This window comes from Stegodyphus dumicola, chromosome 8 (assembly GCF_044657685.1).
Source record: "Stegodyphus dumicola isolate Sdum_Otavi_A_Nest chromosome 8, ASM4465768v1".
In the NCBI taxonomy this organism is placed as follows: Eukaryota; Metazoa; Arthropoda; class Arachnida; order Araneae; family Eresidae; genus Stegodyphus; species Stegodyphus dumicola.
The window spans coordinates 53,392,064-53,415,178 of record NC_140775.1 but is presented as its reverse complement, the minus strand read 5'-3'; the positions used below and the strand labels follow the sequence as shown (position 1 = coordinate 53,415,178).

The 23,115-nt window shown below is 33.4% G+C and overlaps 1 protein-coding gene and 1 non-coding gene across 2 annotated transcripts; both read right to left on the bottom strand.

The window, feature by feature from the left end:
- Positions 1-1,111: 1,111 nt before the first annotated feature.
- LOC118200945 (invertebrate-type lysozyme-like) lies at positions 1,112-23,046 on the bottom strand. Its single transcript, XM_035372936.2, has 4 exons — positions 22,881-23,046; positions 15,841-15,899; positions 3,050-3,185; positions 1,112-1,377 (listed from the first exon to the last, which is right to left on the bottom strand). The coding sequence occupies exons 1-4, from the start codon at positions 22,939-22,941 to the stop codon at positions 1,136-1,138; spliced, it is 498 nt and encodes a 165-aa protein (XP_035228827.1). The 5' UTR covers positions 22,942-23,046; the 3' UTR covers positions 1,112-1,135.
- On the bottom strand, positions 9,236-9,307 carry TRNAD-GUC (transfer RNA aspartic acid (anticodon GUC)). The gene has a single exon. It is a non-coding gene; the product is annotated as a tRNA-Asp (tRNA).
- Positions 23,047-23,115: the final 69 nt, after the last annotated feature.

Here is a 23,115-nt window from a genome sequence, read left to right as displayed (position 1 = left end):
TTTTTTCTACTCTGAAGACTGTGTCTAGGAAGTAGAATCACGTTATTCTTTATGTATACAAAAGCGAGATTCTAAAAGCTAGCAAAATACGAAGATCTTCAGATCACATGAGTAACAGGCCATATAGCCCAGTCAAATGACTAGTAGCTCGAAGAAAAAAGACCATATTCACATGTGGTTTTCAAAGCGGTTTCCTCAGAAGATCTTTTTGTGAATATTAGGAAGGAAGTTTTACTTGATGTACAGGAAGCGTAGCTAAATAGCAGATATGCAAGAATCTTCAGCGTCTTGAAAATGAAAAATAGTTACATTAGGAAATATATTTATACCAGAAAAAGGATATTATTGCCCGAGAAAGAATCAGCAGTTTACTGTAGAGAATAAACTTAGAGACTTTCTCTTATTCTGCTGGAAATACATTGATCTTAATAAAATATATTTTAACAATAGAAATGCTTTATCACGGTTGATTATAATACTGTTATTTCAGTGGTAATAAGGTCAAGGAGAGGAATAAAAGCTTTCGCAGAAACTTTTAATTCCCCTCCTAGATAGTTATTTATTTATTTATTTTTATTGTGATAATAATCGTTCTGGATTTACAGTTGAAGCTACTTGCGTATTGCTCAAACGGCTTGGGATATGCATTCGAGAAAGGTTCCAAGTAGGAATTGAGAATTAAGTATGTTTTGATTTGAAAATATCAAGGATTTTTACGAAGAAAGAGAGAGTTGTGGTGTATATTCAAAGCTACGATTTATACAAGGCAATGCCCGTATTGTTTAATGTAACCTATATCTCAAAACCGAAGCTAAAAGTAAAAATAAACATTTGGAAATTTAAAGACATTTAGTAAAATGAAGATAAACTAACTGGAACTGTTCTAGAGAGCCAATTTGAAAGTGTAGGTGATATATATATTTCTTGCAAAAGGCCATATAACTAAAACTTTTATAATGGGAAAAATCTACTTTATTGGATAGATTTTTAAGCTGGAAAACATCTATTCGATCAACCCATCAGCAACTATTCGAAAAGTATTCAATGATGCAATATTATTGAAACTCTCTGTTTAGTGATATTAAATACAATAAAGAAAGAATCACAGCCGGACTTTAAAAAATTACCTATTTATTTAAGCGAGGGATGCTTTGTCATAAAATTCATATACTTTATCGTAACAAGCCCTGAATCTCGACCAAAATTCTGTTTTCTGGACCCACGTCCCATTGCAGCCATATGGACCAGCTTTATGTATAAGGCCCCAGTCGTAACAATCAATTTGTTGATCTCCGTTGCAGTCCTGAGACCATTTCTGCACGTATCCTCTGATAGAAGCTTCCGCGCAGGGCTTCTTATTCAAGCATTGTTCAAAATCTGTAAATAAATTATATGATGAAAAAACTGGACAACATAAATTAAATGAAAACATAGTTTGACAAAAAATTATATGTATATGCTCCTGCTTTATATATGATAAAGTCAGAATCCTCGAAGTTAAGGTTTTCTAAGCGCAAACACTTTCTTGAAGGCGCGTATTGAAATGGTATGCGAAACTTTGAATGAAAATGTGTTTATTGTATAGCTGGTATAGTTATACGTCACTAACACTTAGCAGTATAATCTTCCAAGCTTAAATAGTAGTTTAATATGTAAAAAGTGTGGCTATAATAATTTGTTAAGGGAATGATGGTAATATAGGTACTGATTTGAACATTAGCAAGGTCTATTAGAAAAGAAGTAGAATATTCGCTCAGGCTTGTACTGAGTCTCACTCTTGCTGTTCTTGCCTATTTGTTCCGCCTAAGCTACCTTGGAACAGTTACCAACAGTTAACTCCCCATCTAAATAAGAAATAGTTTATTGAACAGCTTCAACGTAGAACTTTTACAAAATTTCTTGTCTGAAACACAAAGGAAACTGATGATTTCTAAATCCTACTGCAACTTCGGTCAGGTGCTTACAGTCTTGGTGATTACAAGCTTGCATTTTGTTACTGGTCACATTCACTTAGTTTCTAGCTGATGCTTTAGAGACATTGGATAAAGCAAGATGTAAAATCCACAAATCATTCTGAAGACTCTGCGAAGATATGCTGAATTTGTTTATAAGGTAAACCTCTGAAAACCAATACTACCTTGTGCTGATCATTGTGTTCAAATTTTGGAAAAGTTTGAGCCTAAACTAGTTTCAAACTCCTAACAGATGTAAAGCGACTTATCGATGTGTCCGAAAGGTTTAAAACAAACTTTTTTTTAACAGAACTTAGAACATAAATGCTTTTCTCGTATTCACAGAAATCAACCACCCCTTGTGACTATGCAACTAAAATAACTGTCACTTTCAAATTAAAATGTACGCTAGTAGTCAAAGACTACATAATTAAATTTAAATCAATGTTGGCTCAAAACTCTAACCGGCGCAACAGTTTAAATGTCGACAACAAGTAGCTACAGCTGTTCTCTACCAAATTCACTATCCATACTGCCCTATAACCATAGATATGTCTTCCTCATTTGCCAAGACAAAACACAGGTACACACACTTCCACTCTCTGTTTCAAACCAATGTTGGCTCAAAATTCTAACCGGCGTAACAGTTATAACCGTGTCGACAGCAAGTAGCTATGGCTGTTCTCTACAAATTGTACTATCATTACTGCTGTATAACCATAGATATCTCTTCATCATCTGCCACAACAAAACACAGATACTTTTACTCTCTGTTTTCTTATACTGAAGGCCGTTACTGTCCAACTGCAGGCTCGGATATGTGAATATGTTTAACCTTCACAAAACGCAGAGTTGTTTTGTCTAACACTGGGCAAAAAACCACAAAAGCATCGCAAATTTCATCGGTAGATGAAGCCAACACCGTAACCTATTATGAAAGTCTACCCTGTGAGTTCCAGAAATTACTTACAGTTTCTCAAAAATCCTAATGAAATTACATTTTTAGATATATTGAAGTAACTAAGAAATAATAATTATTATAATATCCACGTTTCTGAGTTAAATTTTTATTTGTGACAGGAAAAGAATGATTTTACCTAATGGATTATCGGGATCTTCACCGGGTTTTCCACCATCCACCCAATATTCGTAGGAAATGTGATAAGGACCACAATGATATTGCCCAACACCATTGTTTACACATCCTACCTCCATGTCACATCCAGTAGAAGCCTGAAACAGAAATTCAAATTGACTTGATATTGTACTAGTAGGAAGAAAGCAAATTAACTTGCAATCTGAAATCTTCAGATTACAATGTGACTTCTAACACCTCAAAAAAGAGCTTATCTTTAATATTTTTAATTAAGAAAGACAAGAAATCATATAAATATTTCACTTATCTTCTTAAATGAAAACAGTAGTTGTTGTCGACAACTCATAAAGTTAACTCTTTACTATTAAAATAAAATAAAATTCATCTCAATAAAATATAAATTTTATTTAAAATAAAGCTCTAGTGCTTGTTTGTGCATTTCATTTTCCATACACACACACACACAGGAAAAAAAAATCAAAATGTCCAAAGAATGTATTACCGTTTGTTTAAAACAAATAATAATAATAATATATATAAAAAAACGGGGAAGAAGCAGAAAAAATAAAAGAAATTTCAAAATTGGTCACAATCATTAAATTTTATATTTTTATGCACAATTATAAGTTTTGCAATCGATTTATTATAGGCTATTAGAAACGAATTTTATTTATAACACTTTTGAAATAACATTTGTAATAAAATGTTTTTAAGAAGTACAGATAAATTTTAAATGAGTTTTTAAATTATTAACTTTCATATACTTGATGAGCTCACTTTAACAATATCAAATGTAAATTACAGATCTTATGATTGTCGACAGACGGCAATGCCCCTTCCTGTTTCTTGTAGAAGGTCGCAAAAGTTCCTTTCAAATCGCTTTTAATTATTTTTTTTAATGAATTGGGAGCTATATTAATCTTTACAAATGAGTCAGCTGTCTAGACGTTTTTCAGGTTTCCCCAAATGTGTAAAAATAAATATATGAGCCAGTTCTCTTTCATTCTCCAAGACGGCATTCCTTGCTTTAGGCAGAAGCCCTAGTGCATATTTGCCCTAGTGTAAGCCTCATTTTATAGTAATAAAAAACCATAAGTCCCTTTTGATTAAGTGGGCTTTTATCAATGTGTGCTTTTAATCAGGGTGGGCTTTTATCAATGTGGGCTTTCATCGCTGTGGGTATTTGTCGCTTGGGCAATTATCACAGTGGGCTTTTTTTGTGGGCTTTTGTCGTGTGCACTTTCGTCCAGTGGGTAATCCATTGCGAAATTTTGTTTCTAGTCAAATGAAATTTTTTTGTACTTAATAGCTAAATTCAACTAATACTGACGATTTAACGACAATTTTTCTTTTATAAATACATATTTAATAACAATTTTGAGCTCCATACTTTGTTTCATTTAAAGTTCCATTTTTTTTCTAATTCAGAGGTAATGCACGGGCGGCACCGGGGGAAGGAATTTAGAAAAAGTCCAGAGATTGCACTGGGCGACAGAAAGCTAAGCGCAAGCTTTAAGTAAAATTCTTAAGTATATCATAGTGGTATTTGGTAAAGGTAATGAGAGTAAAATATGTCATATCAGCAACTTAATATGGTAAAAAAAAACTTTGAAATTGAATGTGCTGCCATCTATTATTCAGATGGTGAGTGAAAAGGTAATAGGTTGCTAATTTACTTATGTGGTTTCAATTTTTCGCTGATTTAAATAACGTAAAAGACAAAAATGTGTAGTATTTACTTTTTTAATTCTTAAAATAGTAATTACTGTGTTGAATTATTACGTTAGTTCATTAATTTTCGTGAATATATTATTTATACAATACTCAGGTTAGCCTACAATACTCGACAGATATGTATTTTATAAATATTAGGAGGGAAAAATAACATATTATATACAGGGGGTTTCAAACCTAGAGATTAAGTATTCAAAACTAAGAATCTAAAACTTTATTCTTTTGATTACGTAAGAACATTTATAAATTGATCTATAAAATGAAACATTGGGTTTGGCAGCACCATGCATAAAAGCCGTCAATGAATATTATGAAATAGAAAACTACCAAAGGTTTTTATTTTTGAACACAAAATTGCTGAATAAATTAATAACTTTTACAGAATAATAAATTTACATACTTCGTCTTTGCTGAGCATGTTTCTATACATTAAATATGCGTTTAATTAATATTGGAAAGACTAATAATATTATTAGTTATTCAAATATAACTTTAAGCCAAGCTGTATTTTTTTTAAATTAAATTAAAAATAAATTCTACTTCCAGAATTATATTTTTAAACACAGGTTGTCTGATCTAAATTAGCTTTCAAATGCTCGCGAAGAAATCTGACTGAACGCGAGAATGAAAGCTAACTTGAACTACAGCCTGAAATGGTGTGGAGAATATATTATACGGTTGTGATGGCAATACGAGCTGGGTGGGCAAATGGAAGGGCTGGCAATGGCGATAAAGGGCCTAAGAGCAAATTCCAGGATAAGTAGATGCTAACTCAAAGAAGGTAAAATATTTGCTCCGACAATTATACTGCCTGTTTGTACATCCGAATAATGGGAATACCTTTATATAACTAGAAGGTTGAGAGTGCTAGAAATACGTAATTTGTAAATTTGATACGACTAAAGAAAATTTTCTCAGCCATCTGTTATCTCTAATTGGGATCGCAAAAATAACAAACAGTAAAACTTAGTATAGTTATGCAGAATAATTAAAAATAAATAAATAAACACTTTACCCTAGACTAGGGATACTGAAGTTGTGATCAAAGTCCGAATATGATTTTTAAAACTGCAGTTTGAGTCGTTATTCAATTTCATTAGAAAGGCTGTACAAAAAATACAGTGCCACTTAATACGGGTGATTACGGGTTCAGTGTAAAGGACATAGTATGAAAAGAATCCTCGAAATGTTTAAGAACTGCTGCTGCAAATTATTAGTTAGTGTGTTTGTTAAAGAGTTTGTTATTAGTTAGTTTCTAATGTTCACAATCTCATCGAAATGTTGGCAATTGGTTACTCAAAACACAACTAACTAAGAATTGATGAAGCTTGTTAGGACGCTAGCGTCCTAGGTAAGAGAGCAAATTAAAAAGCCATTTTGTCAAATAGTAAGACAAAAATTGACCATGAAAGAAAATAAAAGGCATTGGCATCTCCAAAATGCTAAATTAGACATTTGTAACATAGAAAATAAAAACATTTACAATCCATCTTACCACTTAAAAATAAGTAAATCAAATCTCAGTCCTCTACTTTTTACGTAAATGACTGGCCCCGAAAGTACTAATTTATATAAAGTGTAAATTGAGCCAGAGCGCATCCTGTCTCCAATACGTTTTAGTTTTTGAGATAAGTCGCAGTTCTAGCCAGAACGCATCGGAGACCTAAACCAAAGGGCTCTGGCACTTCTGCTATGCTACTGAACCACCATTTCAGCAACCCATTTTTTTTTATCTGGAAAATTTTATTTTAATAAGCCTTAAACTTTCGAACGTATGCTTGTCTTTTCCCGAGAATCAAACATTTTTATGATTTTGAATGGATTGAAAAGATCCAATCCAAAAATACTTTGTTCAGATACGAGTCCAGAGTTTAGTTCAGATTATTCAGAGCACTGTATTGCCTGGTGTTTAACATTCTTAGTAGTTTGAAGTGTAATTACTGCTTGTGCTCTGTCATGCTGAGAAGAGCTGTATACAAGTGCTTTTGTGAAAAGTTCCAGAACTGTAATGTTTCTTCAGGGAAAATGAATTTTACAAGCTCTCATTGGTTTTGTAGTCATTCAATACATTACGAACCCGTACGCATGTGACAATATGTTTCGTATTTTATTTTATAGAAATAAAAACATTTCAATTTTTAATCTCATAATTTTTATCGAAATAAATTGGATAAGTGAAAAAAAAAAATAAAATTTCAAACTTTGCGTTTCTTTAAATGCGCCCTAATCAAAACATTTTGCCCTTATTTCTCCCCAATGAAAAAATTCTTTCAGTTATCCAAATTTTTTTTGAATAAACGAATGAGCTGAAGTTCCAGGTAGTTAATCCTATTTGTAATTTTAATGTATATGCGTATATTGAAAAATAAATGATTTAGATATATACGAATATAATAAACAATAACCATAAACTTAGGTTTTTCATTACATTTTCCCTTCTGTTCGTATTTAATTTAAGTATCCTCAGTTAAATATTTCTTCATTGTTTCGTTCATGAGAAATGGAATAAAAAGTCTGTTAAAAGATTCGATTAAATAATGAGGAAGTAATGTATAATATTTATAAATATTTCGGAATTTAAAGATAAGAAAAAGTACATCTGTGACTCTGCGAAATAAAAGTATGCATTAAAATTTTGCGTTCCCCATGATTTTCATTTTCGGTAATACGTACCAGACTAAACAGCTTTTCTCACATATGTCAAACTCGCGGCCCGACGTTCATCCCAAGTTTTTTAATAACAAATATTTAATTGTAACGCATTAAAAAAATGGAATTTCCCCGAATTTCGCGGTGCATATCCGTGAGGTAAAAAAAAAAAAAGATTCTTGGGAGGATCTACTTACAAACACATTTTCAGCCGATATTGGCAAATTGTCAGTCCATTTGCAGATGGAATTAACAGAAATTCAGTGGACTCCACCAGAGCGAGATTTAGACTTGATAAGGCCCTAAGCTATTTGAGGTATGGGTCCTTTATAAGTCTGTTATAATAGTATATTTTAATACTTTTTGTACTGTATTTTATTTTTGGGGGGTCCCTAAGAAAGGGGGGACCCTAACCTATAGCTTGTGTAGCTTATACGTAAATCCGGCCCTGGACTCCACTCTAAAGCCAAATATAGTGAAGAAGACATTAGTACGTTTAATTTCGAAAATTGTTTTAAAGTAACTTGAATGTAAATTGTTAAAAATGTTTAACGGAGACTTGAATTAAATCATGAATAACAAAGTTTTAATTGTAAAAAGAAATTAAATTAAAAGCAAGTAATTAAATTAATATATATATGATATTTACCTTTAATCAATTAAAAAAATATTAGATAAAAAAATTATAAATAAATAGTTTCGTGAGAGGCGTGTTTTTTTTTTTTTTTTTTTTTTTTTTTTTCCCCCTACTTTAAACACAATGAAGATTTGTTACTGTTTTCAGCAAGCAGATTTGGCGCTCTAGAAAATTAAAAAGTACTACCATTCGAAGGAAATATTTATCGCAGATCTCTCAAGAGATCACATGTAATAAGTGCATAGTTCAGCTTGAGTAAGTTAGTCTCTTCTTTGTTAAATAGTGCACAAGTCACCACATGGAGTTAAATTTACGATCATATTCCTTTTTTCTTTCTTTTCCTGTTATTTGGCTTTGCTATTTTGAATAGCTCTTTTTTTAAAATATGATTTTATGCTCCATAGCTTTAATTTCTGGAACACCGATTCCTACACTAGCAGGATAATGAAAACCTAAAAGCTTAAAATTTTAAGCCTAATTTTTAATTAATTACTCTTATTATCATTATTTTCAAATAAACGACTTTTTATAATGACGTAAGCACTTTTATGAAAATCACTATTTCACGTGAACTGAGCAACCTGGTTATCATGATAGTAATATTTGATAAGTGAAGTAATTTTGCGTTAAAGAACCGTGATTTTTTTTCATCCTCTCATCTAAGAGATTTATCAGAAAAGCAAACTAAAGCATTGTTTATTAAACGGTGTTCATAATAAAATTGAGGGCACACTTCAAGAAAGTAACCATAATTCTTAGCCTACGCAGGACCACGTTCGTAAAAGTACTTACACTAGTGTGAGGCACTTTTCCCCTCCATTTTATCTAATCAGTATAGCGGAGTTTTAATAATCCTAGTATGTAAAGTCAGCGAGATTAAGAAAAAAATTGGTTGAAATTATAAAATTCAATGCCTGAATAGTTCGCTCTCAAATTTCGATAAAAAAGCGCGGAAATGTGGAACAAAAAATAGCCTCATTACTGTCATACATCAAGGAGTCAGAATAATTTTAAATAAAAGTAATCTTAATTTCTCAGCATAGCATACGTGCATGAAGACAAAAAGAAAAAAAATAAATAAATAAATAAATAAAAAGAATCTGATGAATTTAAAAAAAAAAGAAAAAAAGTAAGAAAACTGCGCTAAACGAAAGAAAAAAGAAAGTCCTCCCCGGCGGGGAATCGAACCCCGGTCTCCCGCGTGACAGGCGGGGATACTTACCACTATACTACCGAGGACTTGCTTAAACTGTGTGCACAATACTTTATAATCGTGATCATTTTGTATTTTAAGTTTAATGTTTTATTTATTATCAAAAATTATATATATTTTTAAAAAATATCGTTACATGCTCTCATATTGGATTTTTGAAAGTATGGTGCTTAAATGTCCTAATTTCTATTACAAAATATAACTTACTTTTCTTTTCATAATAACATTTAGAATGTCCTTTTACGTATTCTGAAAGATATAATTGTCCTTCTAAATTTTATGTCATGAAATGCCATTAAAATTTAATTCATGGATTCTGTTAATAAAATTATTTGCTTCAAAAACTTGGAACAACCCAAGTATTCAGTTACCTGTCGTTACACGCATGCTGAATTACCTTTCTGCAGCCGAAGTGTCTGGTTCGTAATTGAATGCATATTAATATTCCGAAAAACTGTTATGAGATACTAAGGTGAAGATGATAACAAATTATAACGAGACGCACTATAATTAACGAGGGAAAAAAAAAAAATGTACGACTTTAAGATTAGTCTAAAAACATTGGCTTAAAGATGTGCTGCCATCTAGTGTATAAATTAAGTAATAATTTTAATTATATGTGTTTTTGTTTAATATGTGTTGTACACCTTCTTTTACGCTATGAGACGTAAAAGATCAAATCATTCAAAATTATTTAACAAAAACGTTTACATTATGATGATTTAAAGTTGCTTACACAAATGTTTTAGTCTCAGGTTTTAGTCAAATGTAATTGTTTAATTTTTTTTTCTCCCTGTTCATCTTGCTTGTCCCGACTAACTTGCCTGTTCATCTTGTGTAATTAAACATAAATACTTTAAAAAATATTGCAAGATAAGCAATGGTTCAAAAGTTTTTTCTTTTATCAGTCATTTTTATTTGCAAAAGATTTTTAACTATTTGTTCTTTTTTCAAATTTATTGTTTTACACTCTGTCAGGCATTTACGGACGGAGGAAAAGTGCTTCAAACTCCCCTTCTCTCTTCAAGATTTCTCATATAGAGAATACTTCTCTTTGGTTTTTATCACATGTCAGGCCATAAATAGTACTCTAGACGGAATTGTAAGAGCAAGGAAATTCATCTCCTGCTGATAGCCAGCATAGCAGTAAAGTATAATTGTTTTACTCTTGCTTAATAATAATAATAATAATAAAAGAATCTTTTTGCTAAATTTCAAAATAAGATTTTCAAATTTAGCTTGCTTCCTAAATTTTGCATTTTTTGGGGGGTGTATTTTAAGCTAACATAATTTTTACTCATTAAATCCTGAAAAGCGCACTTTTTTTAATCACTTAAAATCAATCACTTTTAATCACTGTTCGTTTTACTTAATCTATCCTCTATGGACATCTTAAATTTAATTTTCTGCCTCACGTAATTTTTTTTTTCTTTGTATATCTTTATATTTAAGCAGGCCCAGTACAGTCTTGGCGAGCCCTAAATGCTTAACGAGCCTAGCTCTTTGGCGCCTTCTTAATTTCCAAAAATTTTGCAGACCTTAAATTTTGCTTCCCATTGCTTCCTTAAATTTTTTTAATTTGGGCATTCCTAAATTTTGCTGCTCGGTTTTTCTCTAAATTCTAAAAATTTTGACAGCTCCTAAATCCTGCCGCCGGTTATACTAGCTATTTTATTAGTTTGGATGTTTTTTGCGTAATTTAACAAAAATTATTTAAACAGGTTCAGCAGCGGCGTAGCTTGGCGGAAAGCTAGGGGGGGGGGAGACATCTGTCCCCAGACGCAGCATCTATAGGGCGCCAAATTGATGTTATGAAATTTTAGAATGATAAGTTTTTTATTCCTGGCACACAGGAGGAGGCGCGAAATCTTCAGTTGTACCTGGGCTCTAAAAATCCTAACCATGGCTCTGAATTTCAGCTCAGTATTATAACCTTACGTGACGACCTTAACTGTGACCAAACTATGCAGATTATAAAAAAATGTTCTATCATTCAGCAAAAGAATTTCCTATGTTGTTATGGGAAAAAAGTCGTAACAGAAATGTTTCCAGTTTAACATACCATGGACTTTCTGACCAAACTATTCGGTTTACCAATACCCAAATAGATAGGGCGTCTAGGATTCAGTTCGCAACAAAAGAGATGTTAGCAGGGGTTTTTCATACCTTTACCTATGAGTAAGGGCATTACTAACAATTTCCCTTAGAAATTCTTCTGCGAAGGCATTTCTCCTTGAGGTAAAATAGTCGTTGGCTTCTTTGCGGTAAACAGTTAACTAATCAATGACTTTAGTTATTCCTCTCTCCTATGTTTAATTAATTTAATTGCTGTTTGTTTTATTATTTTCAAATTTCTTGTCATTGTAAACTTTAATATTCAGGATTGTTCACGAAAAGAAAACTCATTTCTGAGAAAATTATTTACTGTCTGAAAATTAGACAAAAAAATCTTTAAAACCTCAAATCCTTTAAAGGAAATGAAGTTGACTACTAAATTTGGATTACCACCATTCAAGTCCTCAAAAACTACTTTGAAAAATAAAAATTGTTATAACGATTTTTTTTTTTTTTTTTTTTTTTTTTTTTTTAATACTGATATTTAAGCTCAAAAGAAAAAATATTTAAAATAGTTCTTCACCTAGCATGATCTAAAGTGTTTTGAAAAAGTAGTTCACAAAAGTGATTTACAAAATTTAATTTTCTGATTTCTTAGTTTGCAGTTTTAAATAAATATTCCTAAAAAAATATTTCTTCTATGCTAAGTTAGCATTACTTAACGTTTTAAACTGCAGTTACGAAGGTAATGAAATTGAGATTTTCCTTGAATATCATAAAATCTTTTTAAACTAATAAAAGTAGCCGTTTTAGATAGTTCGGTAATCTGTTTACCGAATTAGCGTAATTCACTTTTTTAGTCTTTACACGCAAAATTTTAAGTAGAACATGTGTCACACATATATTTAAATTAGAGTGTGTGATTAGTGTGAATTACGAGAAAAACATTAAAAAAGAGAGAAATAAAATACAAAATAAAAAAAATCTGAAAGCACTGATCTAAAGAATCTTATCTTATGCACATTTCGTAATGTAGTTAATTTTCTTTGATGCGACTAAAGATCTTTGATGAGACACTAACAGGGCATTTTATGCTGTAGTGCACAAAAATGTTTTTTAATATACAGAAAAATTTCTGCTCAACCCAGCTTTGTTCTATCCGAAAGATAGGATGGGGTACATAATTAATGAGAACGAAATTTTTTCTGTTGTTATTATTTCTTTCTTTCTTTATTTTTTCACGTGAACTCTCTTCCTAACTGGTTCACTTTTTAGACTTACTCTATTGATTCAATTTTTAAAGAAATCTTTTATACTGAAGATTTCTTTTAAACTAAATGTTCTCAGTATTTTATGTGGAAAATTAGAAAACAAAACTCGTTCATGAGATGACTTCAGACGACATAACTGTAATAGGACTTTAGATGAAATAACTTTAATATTTTAGAGGACATGCCTTTTTAGAAACTTATATTCGTTAGCGGATTACATAAATTAGGATTCCTCTTGTACTGAAAGAGATAAAATATTCAAACGACAAAATCATGACAACCGGAATCACGAAACACTGCAAAATGTTACCCCGTTATTGGAATAGTACATGCCAACTGGATTTCGGCCTCTACTATACGTACTAGCCCCGTATTCAAGACCAAAATAATCACGAATCCTCCCCGGCGGGGAATCGAACCCCGGTCTCCAGCGTGACAGGCGGGGATACTCACCACTATACTACCGAGGACTCGAAGAAAAGTGGCCGTAAAACATATTTAAGCGCTGTTACTGCGTATGCGTTTCTTCAATTAGCGAGCGAATTCACTTTCATTGAGATCTGCAATCCGGTTGATGCAGTTCAACTATGTTCAACTTTCTATCCGTATGTCTGCGGATCCGTTGGGAGTCACATGGTAAAAAATCTGATGTGTGCACCACATTACTTCCTTGTACGGAATATTAAATTATACGCCTTTTTTCTTGCATTTCATTTAAACTTATTGGATTGAATTAAATCTACTTCGTCGATAGCGCATAAATCACAATAGAATAAATGCTCTCTTTAAAATTTACTATATTTGTTTACCATTAAATCTACTTCGTCGATAGCACAATAGAATAAATGTACTCTTTAAAATTCACTATGTTGTGTATATACTATATATATACGATGCAACTTATACAAAAATTACACTATCCACAATTAAATACAAACAAATAAATTCAATGCATATAATAGCCACCCTGTTTGGTACAGTGGTTAGCGATGTTGGGTTTCATATTATAAGGTATTTCTCCCGCTTTCCTGGCATGCCTTCGTGGTGTGGTGGTTTGCACGCTGGGCGCAACCCTGGAAAAGGCATGGAAGGAACATTTAAAGCAGAAGGAAAGCCGAAAGGTCTCTCAGGTGGTTTGGTGGTAGAGAAAGAGAAGTGAGAGACCGTCGGATTCAAAATCAAGACGGAGTCGGGCAAAGTCAAGTTGTTGCTCATAATATGACCCAGGCCAATCACAAAAACAAACCTACGCTTCTCTCAAAGCTAAAATTCATACAATACAGTTCATGTGAATAGTAGACAAGTGCGAAAAAGTTACATCAACAACAGAAACTAGACTAGACATCAACCACTGCACTGATCAAAGTAAATGCATTTCACATGTTATAATACTCCCGATCAGATGTTATAATGCTGCTCCTTTCCTACCTGCAGCCTCTCGAAAAGATTTTCAACTTTTTGGTGTTTTAAGTGCCCCATATGTATTCCATCGTTGGCCCAAGATAAAGGGCAGACGAATTTCCTACGACCATGCGAACAGGGTGGCTCGTTGCATTGTAGTGGAAAGAATTAGAATCGCATAGTCGTGATGGAAGAAACAAGTTTAAAAAATTCTGTAGGTTTTACAAACCCCTTCTCACGGCAAATACCTGTCCCGTAATTAACTTCGATCTACACGCCTTCGGCTATTTCTTCTCCACCTGAGTGATAGCCACAGTAAAGCCTTATTGAATCTCAAGACAACCAGGTTGGGGTAGCCAACCGAATTTCAGACAATACTCTGCATTATTTCAATGAGAAGTTACTCAACAAGTGGACTTTGTCTTTCAGCCGATGACCTAGTCCATCCTGTCTGTCCGCCTCGATTACTAGAATTAACGCTTTTCGAATCAATCTCCTGACTCTAATACAAGAATCAGGTGTTTTGTGCTGCTACTTTTTTGAAATTAAAAAAAAAGAATCTGGAACAATGGCTTACCGTATATTCTGCGTATAACGCGCACTTTTAATACGAAACATAGGACCGAAATTTACGGGTGGGCGTTATACACCGGATATGAAAATGATAGCTTGAAAATAAGGAAAAAATTGAATTTTTTTACATGCACCAAAATGTTGCTTATTTAAAAGAAATGACATACGTTACGAAATTAAACATTTTCATTATTGGATAACATGAAGAGTACATCTTCAAGCGCATCCTCGAATTTTTTTTCATCTTCACCATCAATGTTATTTTGATCCATAAATAAATAATCATTATCCGTTGCAACTTTCATCAATAACAAACATCCTTACTGCAGCACGATTTCCATTTTCTTTCGTAAAATGAATGGCTTTGCATTTGAAACTCGTACTGTGTTCGTTTCTTTTTGCGGGAGCCGTATTAACTACTAAAAGAACTACTAGATGAACTATATTTCAACTAAAGTAAATGCGATTTACTAACGCCTTCGATTTTCACTTCAAAATCACGGCTTTAAATGACTACAGAAAGAGAAAACATTTAATTCCTAATTCCAAAAATTCATTCAAGTTGGGAGTGCATCTGCATTGAATACAATCCATCCTCTTTTCCGGAATATTTACTCCCTCAAGCATTTAACCCACACATATATCGTTCCCCTTATGGCTTGTTGGTGCGGTTGACCATTGTTCAAAAGGCTAGGAAAAATGTTCGAATAGGTGACCTCAAAAGATAAGAGCAACGCACATGTATCTGTTAGGTTTCTTCGTGAAAAATTGGGTGCGCGTTATGCGGCGAATATACCTAAAAAATATAGCTTGAAATTATAGATGCGTGTTATAACACCAGTGAGCGTTATACGCAAGAAAATATGGTAGATAAACAAGCTAAGCTGAACGAGTGAATGCCAAATAAAATTCCAAGATAAACGATTGTCACATAACGGTGGACACGTATAAAGATTTGTAGAGTTAAAAATGTTCCAACATTTCACTATGCATTAACTATGTCACCGTATTCATTTAATCTGTAATATATAGTTGTACTAAAATTCCAAAGATCATTATGAGTCACCTTGCGAATCGATAGTTTAAAGTCTCTTTTTGCATAGATATTTGACTTTAAAATACAGGCCTGGGTAAATACTGTAATGATGCGAAGAGCTTAACCACGTGTAACATAATACGAAGTCATAAAAAAATAAGTTGTTCCTTTAAATATGAACAGAAGGATATAATATATTTATAGATTTTATTGTTCAACTTACCTCACACAAGCAGTCAAAACATACTTCGGATATTTGACCAGGCGGATGAAAACCCTGCCCTATAAAGTATATATTATATTATTTGAAATACATGCATAATTTCAACATATCAGAAGTAATACTGGAGTATCTAGGATGCGTTAGATTCCAGAAAGCAAAGAAAATAAATGAGTTTCATAATCTTATAACGATCTCGTCTTCACGGTCTTTCATTTGCAAACGTTGGAATACCGGCCCAGCGTGCAGAACAACTGCACCCCGAAGGCACACTAGGAAAGCGGGAGAAATACCTTATAAACGTAATTCGTTATTTTATTCTAACATAATATCTTACGAACTGAAATAAATAAGTGGAAGTAGGGGGGAAGTGTAGGTGCATAATTAGATGATATAGCAGTCTCACATACAAAATGTCAACGTTTCATGGCTAATCGTTTTTGAGTTATGTGAAATACATACATGCATGAGAAAAATCTCTTTTGAAATCACCTTTAAATCCATTTTACATTCCGTTTTGGAAAAAAACAGTCCTTAATCTGTCCGTACGTTCAAACATTACGTAAGATAAATCGTCCAAATGGATTCGGGAAAGGTCAAAATGGATATTTATGTTGAAATATGACACCCGAAATTTTTCACGATTTTTTTTACAATACTTCCTTTACTTCGTAAAATATAAAATTTTTTTTAAAAATTGCATTGAAGAGTCTTATCTAATAAGTTGTAAGGAATGTTATTTTAAGTTTAACCAGTTTTTTTAGTTATTTTTCTTTCTTCTCTCATATCCATTTCTTGCCAAAATGATACTTTAGTTTCGCTTGATAAGCAGAGTAGGACCAGAAGATACTGTTTAAGCTAGTTTCTGAGTTACTTCTGCCACGTTATTTAACTGATTTAAGCTTGCTAATTAAAGCCGTGCACATTAATTGCACGTGTACGTCCGTGGTAGAGCTAAGAGCCAACTCGAGTTAATTATCTATGTGCAACTTCGACTGATTATTTAACTTAGTTTTAATTTTATATTTCTATTTTGAGCTATAGTCAAAAGTATAGGCTAAGTTTATATGCACCAAGAGTGGCGTCTATAAATTTGTTCTTGAATTGATTAAGGGGTCTTTTCACCTTTCTCACGTCCTGTCATTGATACAGTCGAACTTAGTAAATAGTCGCATCACATGATCTAGCCAGCAAAGTACATTTAATTTAGTTAAAATCTTATATACACCTATCACGTTTCATCCCAGCTTCCCCTCCAGATGCCCGCTTATCGCACATGCGACTACGAAACCATCCGTGGAATGTTGGCACATAAAATTTTTCTATCTGAAAGTCGTAATGAGAATAGAAGTACCAATTCCTTTCAGTCTACCCTTTAAACCTCGTAACAATAATCAGACTTCTGATAAACATTTGCTTAATTAGAGAACTTCCTGTCGTTTGTTTTGTACTTCCTGTAAGTCCATTTAACACTGAATTAAATGGTTATATTGCTAAATTGGCGAGATAGCGCAGAGCTGACGAGGTTTTGGCGACTAATGTTTATTGGCGACATTTCGGTCTGATCCCTGTATAATTGTAACTGGTCCAATCCATATGTAACTGTAGCTGTATATGTCTTCCAGCAATTTCGAGGAATCGAGTATGTTGTACAGTATTGAAAAATGTTCGCTGGGGAGGAGGCGCTGCGATCACCAACGATGGAGGCAGCATTTTAGCAGAGCTCCAAAATTTTTAGATGTGTTGTTTCAGTAAATTTTCGCCTCCCTAATTAAGTTTTTGCGCTTTTTCTCTGCAATGTCTCATCCATCAAACTGAAGATTTCCCTGTCTCTTATCGTCTTCGCTGTTCATTTTCGCCCAAATGGTATAATGGTTAGGGGAGGTGAACCGCTGAGTTGGCTTCCGACCCAGGTATAGATATATCCATGCAGAATTTCTTACCAACTCGGCGGGAGTCAACCACTAGCTACCTGGCCGCAGCCCTGGGCAGCCCCGGCTGAGCAGACGACATTTATAAAATGCAAAAAAGAGATATACATGTACATACAAGGCACTTGAAGAAGAGTACAATCAAAATATATGTATATACATATAAATACCAACTCATATACAGATATATACACACTTACATACATATATATTCCGAAAAAAATAAAATTATACATACTCTCACTCATATTGATATATACATCCATACATATACGTTATCGTGATAGTTAAAGTTTACAAGAAACATGCCATTGAGGTACGCATGATCCTTAGTATAAATTAGGTACCATAAAAAGAAGATATAAACATGTACAGATATATTACAGCATTCAGATACGGTACGAACTTTATGTATGAGAACCTGGCACAGCATACATACGAAATTACATATTGAGCATACATATCACATACTCTGTTGCTAACATATTGAATTAGCTTGTATAGACTTTCATGACTACTATCTTCCAGCGTCAGAAGAGTAATTGCTAGTACAGCAGTCAATTATTGTTTTCTGTTACTTTGTAAGTTCTGGAACTGCTGGGCAACTCTGTTACTTCGTAAGTTCTGGAACCAATTTGGCTAGAATCTGGCTCCTGGTTGCTTGAGGCTGTTAAGTAATGTGTGTGGGCAAGAGAACACAAAATGGTCTGGATGACCCTCCTCCCCACATTCATAGTTACCATTCTCTCTCAAGCCAAAGCGGCAGAGGTATGAAGGGAAGGGCCCATGATCAGTGAGGAAATACGTCATGTAATTGCTAGTAGTTTGGATTGTTGTCTTGACCTTGGGAATGAGATTGTAAACACGTCTCCCTGTGGAGGCTTGATCCCAACGTTATTGCCATATTGGAGCTGAGGGAATGTCCGACTCTTTAGGTCTGAGACTGGTGACGTAATCTAAGGATCGGGACTTCTCGCAAAGTGGATGAATCCGCTGCTTCCTTTGCGACAACATCTGCTCTCTCATTTCCTTCTATTCCTGTATGAGCGGGCACTCAGATGAGTGAGGGTCTTTGCGAAGCAAGCATGTGGGTTAGAATGTCTCTAATGCTGCTGACGATAGGGCTGCGAGAACGAACTCCAGCTATCGTAGCGAGACTTGAGGCTGAGTCTGTGTAGATGATATTGGGCACTGTGGGATTATTCTTCAGGTGGAGAAGAGCTGCTCTGATTGCTATGAGCTCCGCCTGAAAGACAGAGTTTACAGAAGCGAGCTTTCTTTTCCACTCATACGTTAAAGCTCCTCCAGAAAGGATACAGAATCCGCTTCCTGTGCCCCCTGGAGTTTTAGAGCCATCAGTGAAAACACCATTTGCAAATCCCGAGTCCTGTGTTCTGAATGGTTAGGGGAGCCTACTACAGTACCGAAGAGCCCGGGTAAGATTGGATTGGAATAGATTATTCAATTATGGCAAAGCACACGAGGGCTATCTACCTGAAAGGAGGGATGCCTTCGTGGAGACTTTCTAAGGGAAACTGGCTCGTATACACGTTACACATCTGATAGCAATAGAACAGCTATTTTATTGCCATATTCAAGAATCATTCTCTATACTGTCTTTTAGGTTTGAATTCCAAGATTTTTTCCAAAAATATTTTAACACCACAGATTCAGGTTTCAAATTTTACTAAAAAAAAAAAAAAAAAAAAAACTTCAGTTGTCATCTGATGTGTCGTTTGATTCAAAGCCTTAAGCAAAGCACTAAGAAAGCAAAGAACAAACAATAGTCCAATTAAAACTTGTTATCTGTTCTAACCTTCCAAGCGACATTCCTTCTGTCTACCAGCCAAGGATGAAACCACATTCAGTCTGAGATATCCCACGTCTTCCTTCCTCCCCCCAGTATCTCAATATACAATTTCCTAATGTTTATCGAAGGAAAAAAACGACTTTCTTGAAAATTGTTTAAGGCTCGAAAAGAAACGTCGTTAGATAAGTCAAAGAGAAATGACATTAAGCGGAGGTAAGCGTTGTATAAATGAAATGCTTTGCTAGTAATTATGAATGGGAATGATTCAAAGCAGAGATGGAATGACATACAGACGATGCTACATTGTACATGAACGTATGTGTACGCGTACTGATTTATAAACAAATGTTTACATTTCATTTGGGGTATATGTGTTTTATACAGCATATACATGAAAATAAAAAATATGTAAATCAAAATTATAATTTAAACTAGCGACTGCCCCTTAAATTTGACCTCTCTAGTCTAAAAGTCGTAATTACTTTTCTGGACTGCATCATTTCTAAATCAGTCTACGTCACCAGCATTAAGAATTTTTAAGTGAATGAAATAATTTTGAAAAATTAATATAGAATATGATAAACAAATAGTGTTTTTGAGTATTGTTATAGAAAATATTAAATGCTCTGCTATAGAATAGTGTAATGACTTAAAAATATGAGTAATTCAAGAAACTGAATAATTATTATTAGTATGGAATTATGTTAATTAAGTTTAAAAATTATGAATTATTCAGATAAAATTGGAAGGCTTCCACTTTTATTTTCTGCATGCAAATATTAATATTTTTAATGCAATGGAGTGTGTTATTTTTTTAATGGAGTATTACAGCACAGCCCAAAAAAGGCCAGTTGCCTTGAAACAAGGAACGGGAGCCTTTATAAGTAATTGCCACGAGCGTCGCCTATAATCATTCGTGAGTATACAGTAATTGGTTAATGTGGATTTGCCCATAGGATGGAAATGCTTGTGTTAAGTTTGGTTGGTTTAGTTTGTTTTATGTGATTATATCAAAGCCTCGTGGGCTATCTGCCTAAGGGAAGGGTTGCCTTCGTGGAGAAGGGAAATTATCTCGTTATATATGTTATAAATGCAAACCTTGATAATTATACAATACTAGAAGCCAGTTACCTTTATTAAGAAACGGAGGTTTTAGATTCTATTGTATTTAGGCATGCCATAGTCATCAGCAAGTTGTTACGCTGATTTGCATTGTAGAGGACTTACCTATGTTTGCCAATTTTTATATTCTTATTATTATACTGAATTTTGTTACTTTTGTAGGTTTATGTTCTAAATTCCATTTTACATTGCTTTACTAATTAAGAAAGTGGATTATAAGTGTTAAATAATTAATTTTAGTACAAATTTCCTGAATATGTAAAAGAAAATTTTGGTTTTATATTGACAACAACACTTTTTACGAAAGACTTTCAATCGATTGCAAAATTTACCAACACCAAACGTTTTTGTTGCAGCAAGATTTCCCTTTTCTGCCGCAAACTGAACAATTTTGTATTTGAAACCATCACTGCGTTTGATTCATTTGACAGGAGCCATATTTAGTATTAAAAGAAACACTAGACCACTGTATTTCAGTAAAAACAAATGCGACTTGCTAAAGCCTTCGATATTCACTTCAAAATCGCAGCTTCAGATGACTACAGAAAGGCAAAACATTTGACACCTAATTCCGCGAATCCATTCGGGTCGGAATTACATTTATATACCAAATTATTTCGCTCTTTTCTCGAAATTGGGGAATAACATTCTCGTGCACACCTGCATTGAATACACTGAATACCTGCACTTACTAAATACCCTCTTTGCAGAATTATTTACTCCCTCAAGCATTTCCAACACACATATATTTCTTGTTCTTTGTCAATTCAACATACGATTCTTTGAAAGTCTGCGAAAAATTTCCCAATGAACGACTTTAAAAGATGACAGCATTGTACATGTATCTTTCAAATTTCTTCGTGACGAAATCGGTGCGCCTTGTATGCGGAATATATCTAAAAATAAAAAATATATAGTTTGAAATTACAGGTGCTCTTTATACGCTGGTATGTATTGTTGAAGCTTCATTTCAACGTGAACACTTCTTCTTTCTCTGAAATTAAAAATGATACTGAAAAAGATAACAGAAATAAATTATTTTGTAACGCATTTTAACCTCTTCTTCCTATCTAAGTTCCCCTTTAAAATTATACTTCTTTCGTAGTTATTCAACACGCAAAGTGTTGTTTGGATCAAGGTATTACTATTGCCTAAACATCAAATACGTGGGTGGGGCTAAAATTATCCATTATAGCCTTGTACAGACATTAGTTTACATTAGTACAGACATTTCGAAGCAGCAAAGATGTAAAATGAGCAATGCCCTCACGGGGACTCGAACCATTGACCTCTCGAATACGCGTCAAGCGTGCTGACCACTACACCATGACTGCATGCTAAGAAGGCGGGAGAAATACCTTACAGCCTGACAATTCTGTTTCTTTCACAAAGTGAGCGTTAAAAGTCTTGTGCATAGGGCTACAAATTGCTTCAGTCGGGAACTAATTTCAGTGGCAGTTAGATTATCTGCATAAGATTATGTCTGGTTGGATTTTCTGTGCGGTTGATACAGTTGCACGTTTTGAAAACTGTATAAAAACTAGTGTATTTTTCTTATTGTTTCGACCCGCATATAAAGAAACCGTGATTAAGCTGACATCAAATAATCAAAATTTGATATTGCTAGAAAGCTTTATAAAAGCGTTGACATATTTCTAATTATACATATAAAATTATAGCATGGAGTTTCTAGAGAAAATGGACATAAACATTGCCGAATCTTCCTTTTCTTCTTCTATGAGCAGCGAACAAAATAAAATATGTAAGAAAAAAACTTTCAAATTATACAGTTTTAGTCAAGTGTACTAAAGGATTCCTTTGTTTTTAAACCAGAATATTCTTAGTCATAAGCAAGAATACAGCATTAACTAGAGATAATTTTATTTTTTCAGCTCATTTAACTGAAGACCATGTAACGCAATATACTTTTTTCGCACATAATTTATTCTAAAATAGGAATACTTATCTAAAAATATTTCTGAGATGTACCTATGACCACGAATAAAATGATACAAAACATAGTTAAATAAAAGTTAAAGTTTTTTAGATAAACTATTTTACTTTTTTTTATCGTTAAGTTCCATATGAACTTTAGAAAACTGAAAAATATTATAAAGTTACATTTTTCTCTTATTTATAATAAATAAATAACAAATGCGAAATCTTGCACAAAAACTCACCGCTCACAAACGCAGCGGGCACGAGTAAGAACAGCGCGAAACAAAGTCCTTTAAATTCCATATCAAAATTTCTTGTCTATTCTAAATAATGTGCAATGTCCTTTTATAGAGAAGTCACTTTTCTTTCGTCGATAATAGAGCATTATTTTAAGAGATTCATCATTGCACCCAACCTTGACCACTGCGGTTTTCGCTTTTCCCCAATGTCAGGTTACCAAAATACTCTTTGGCGAAA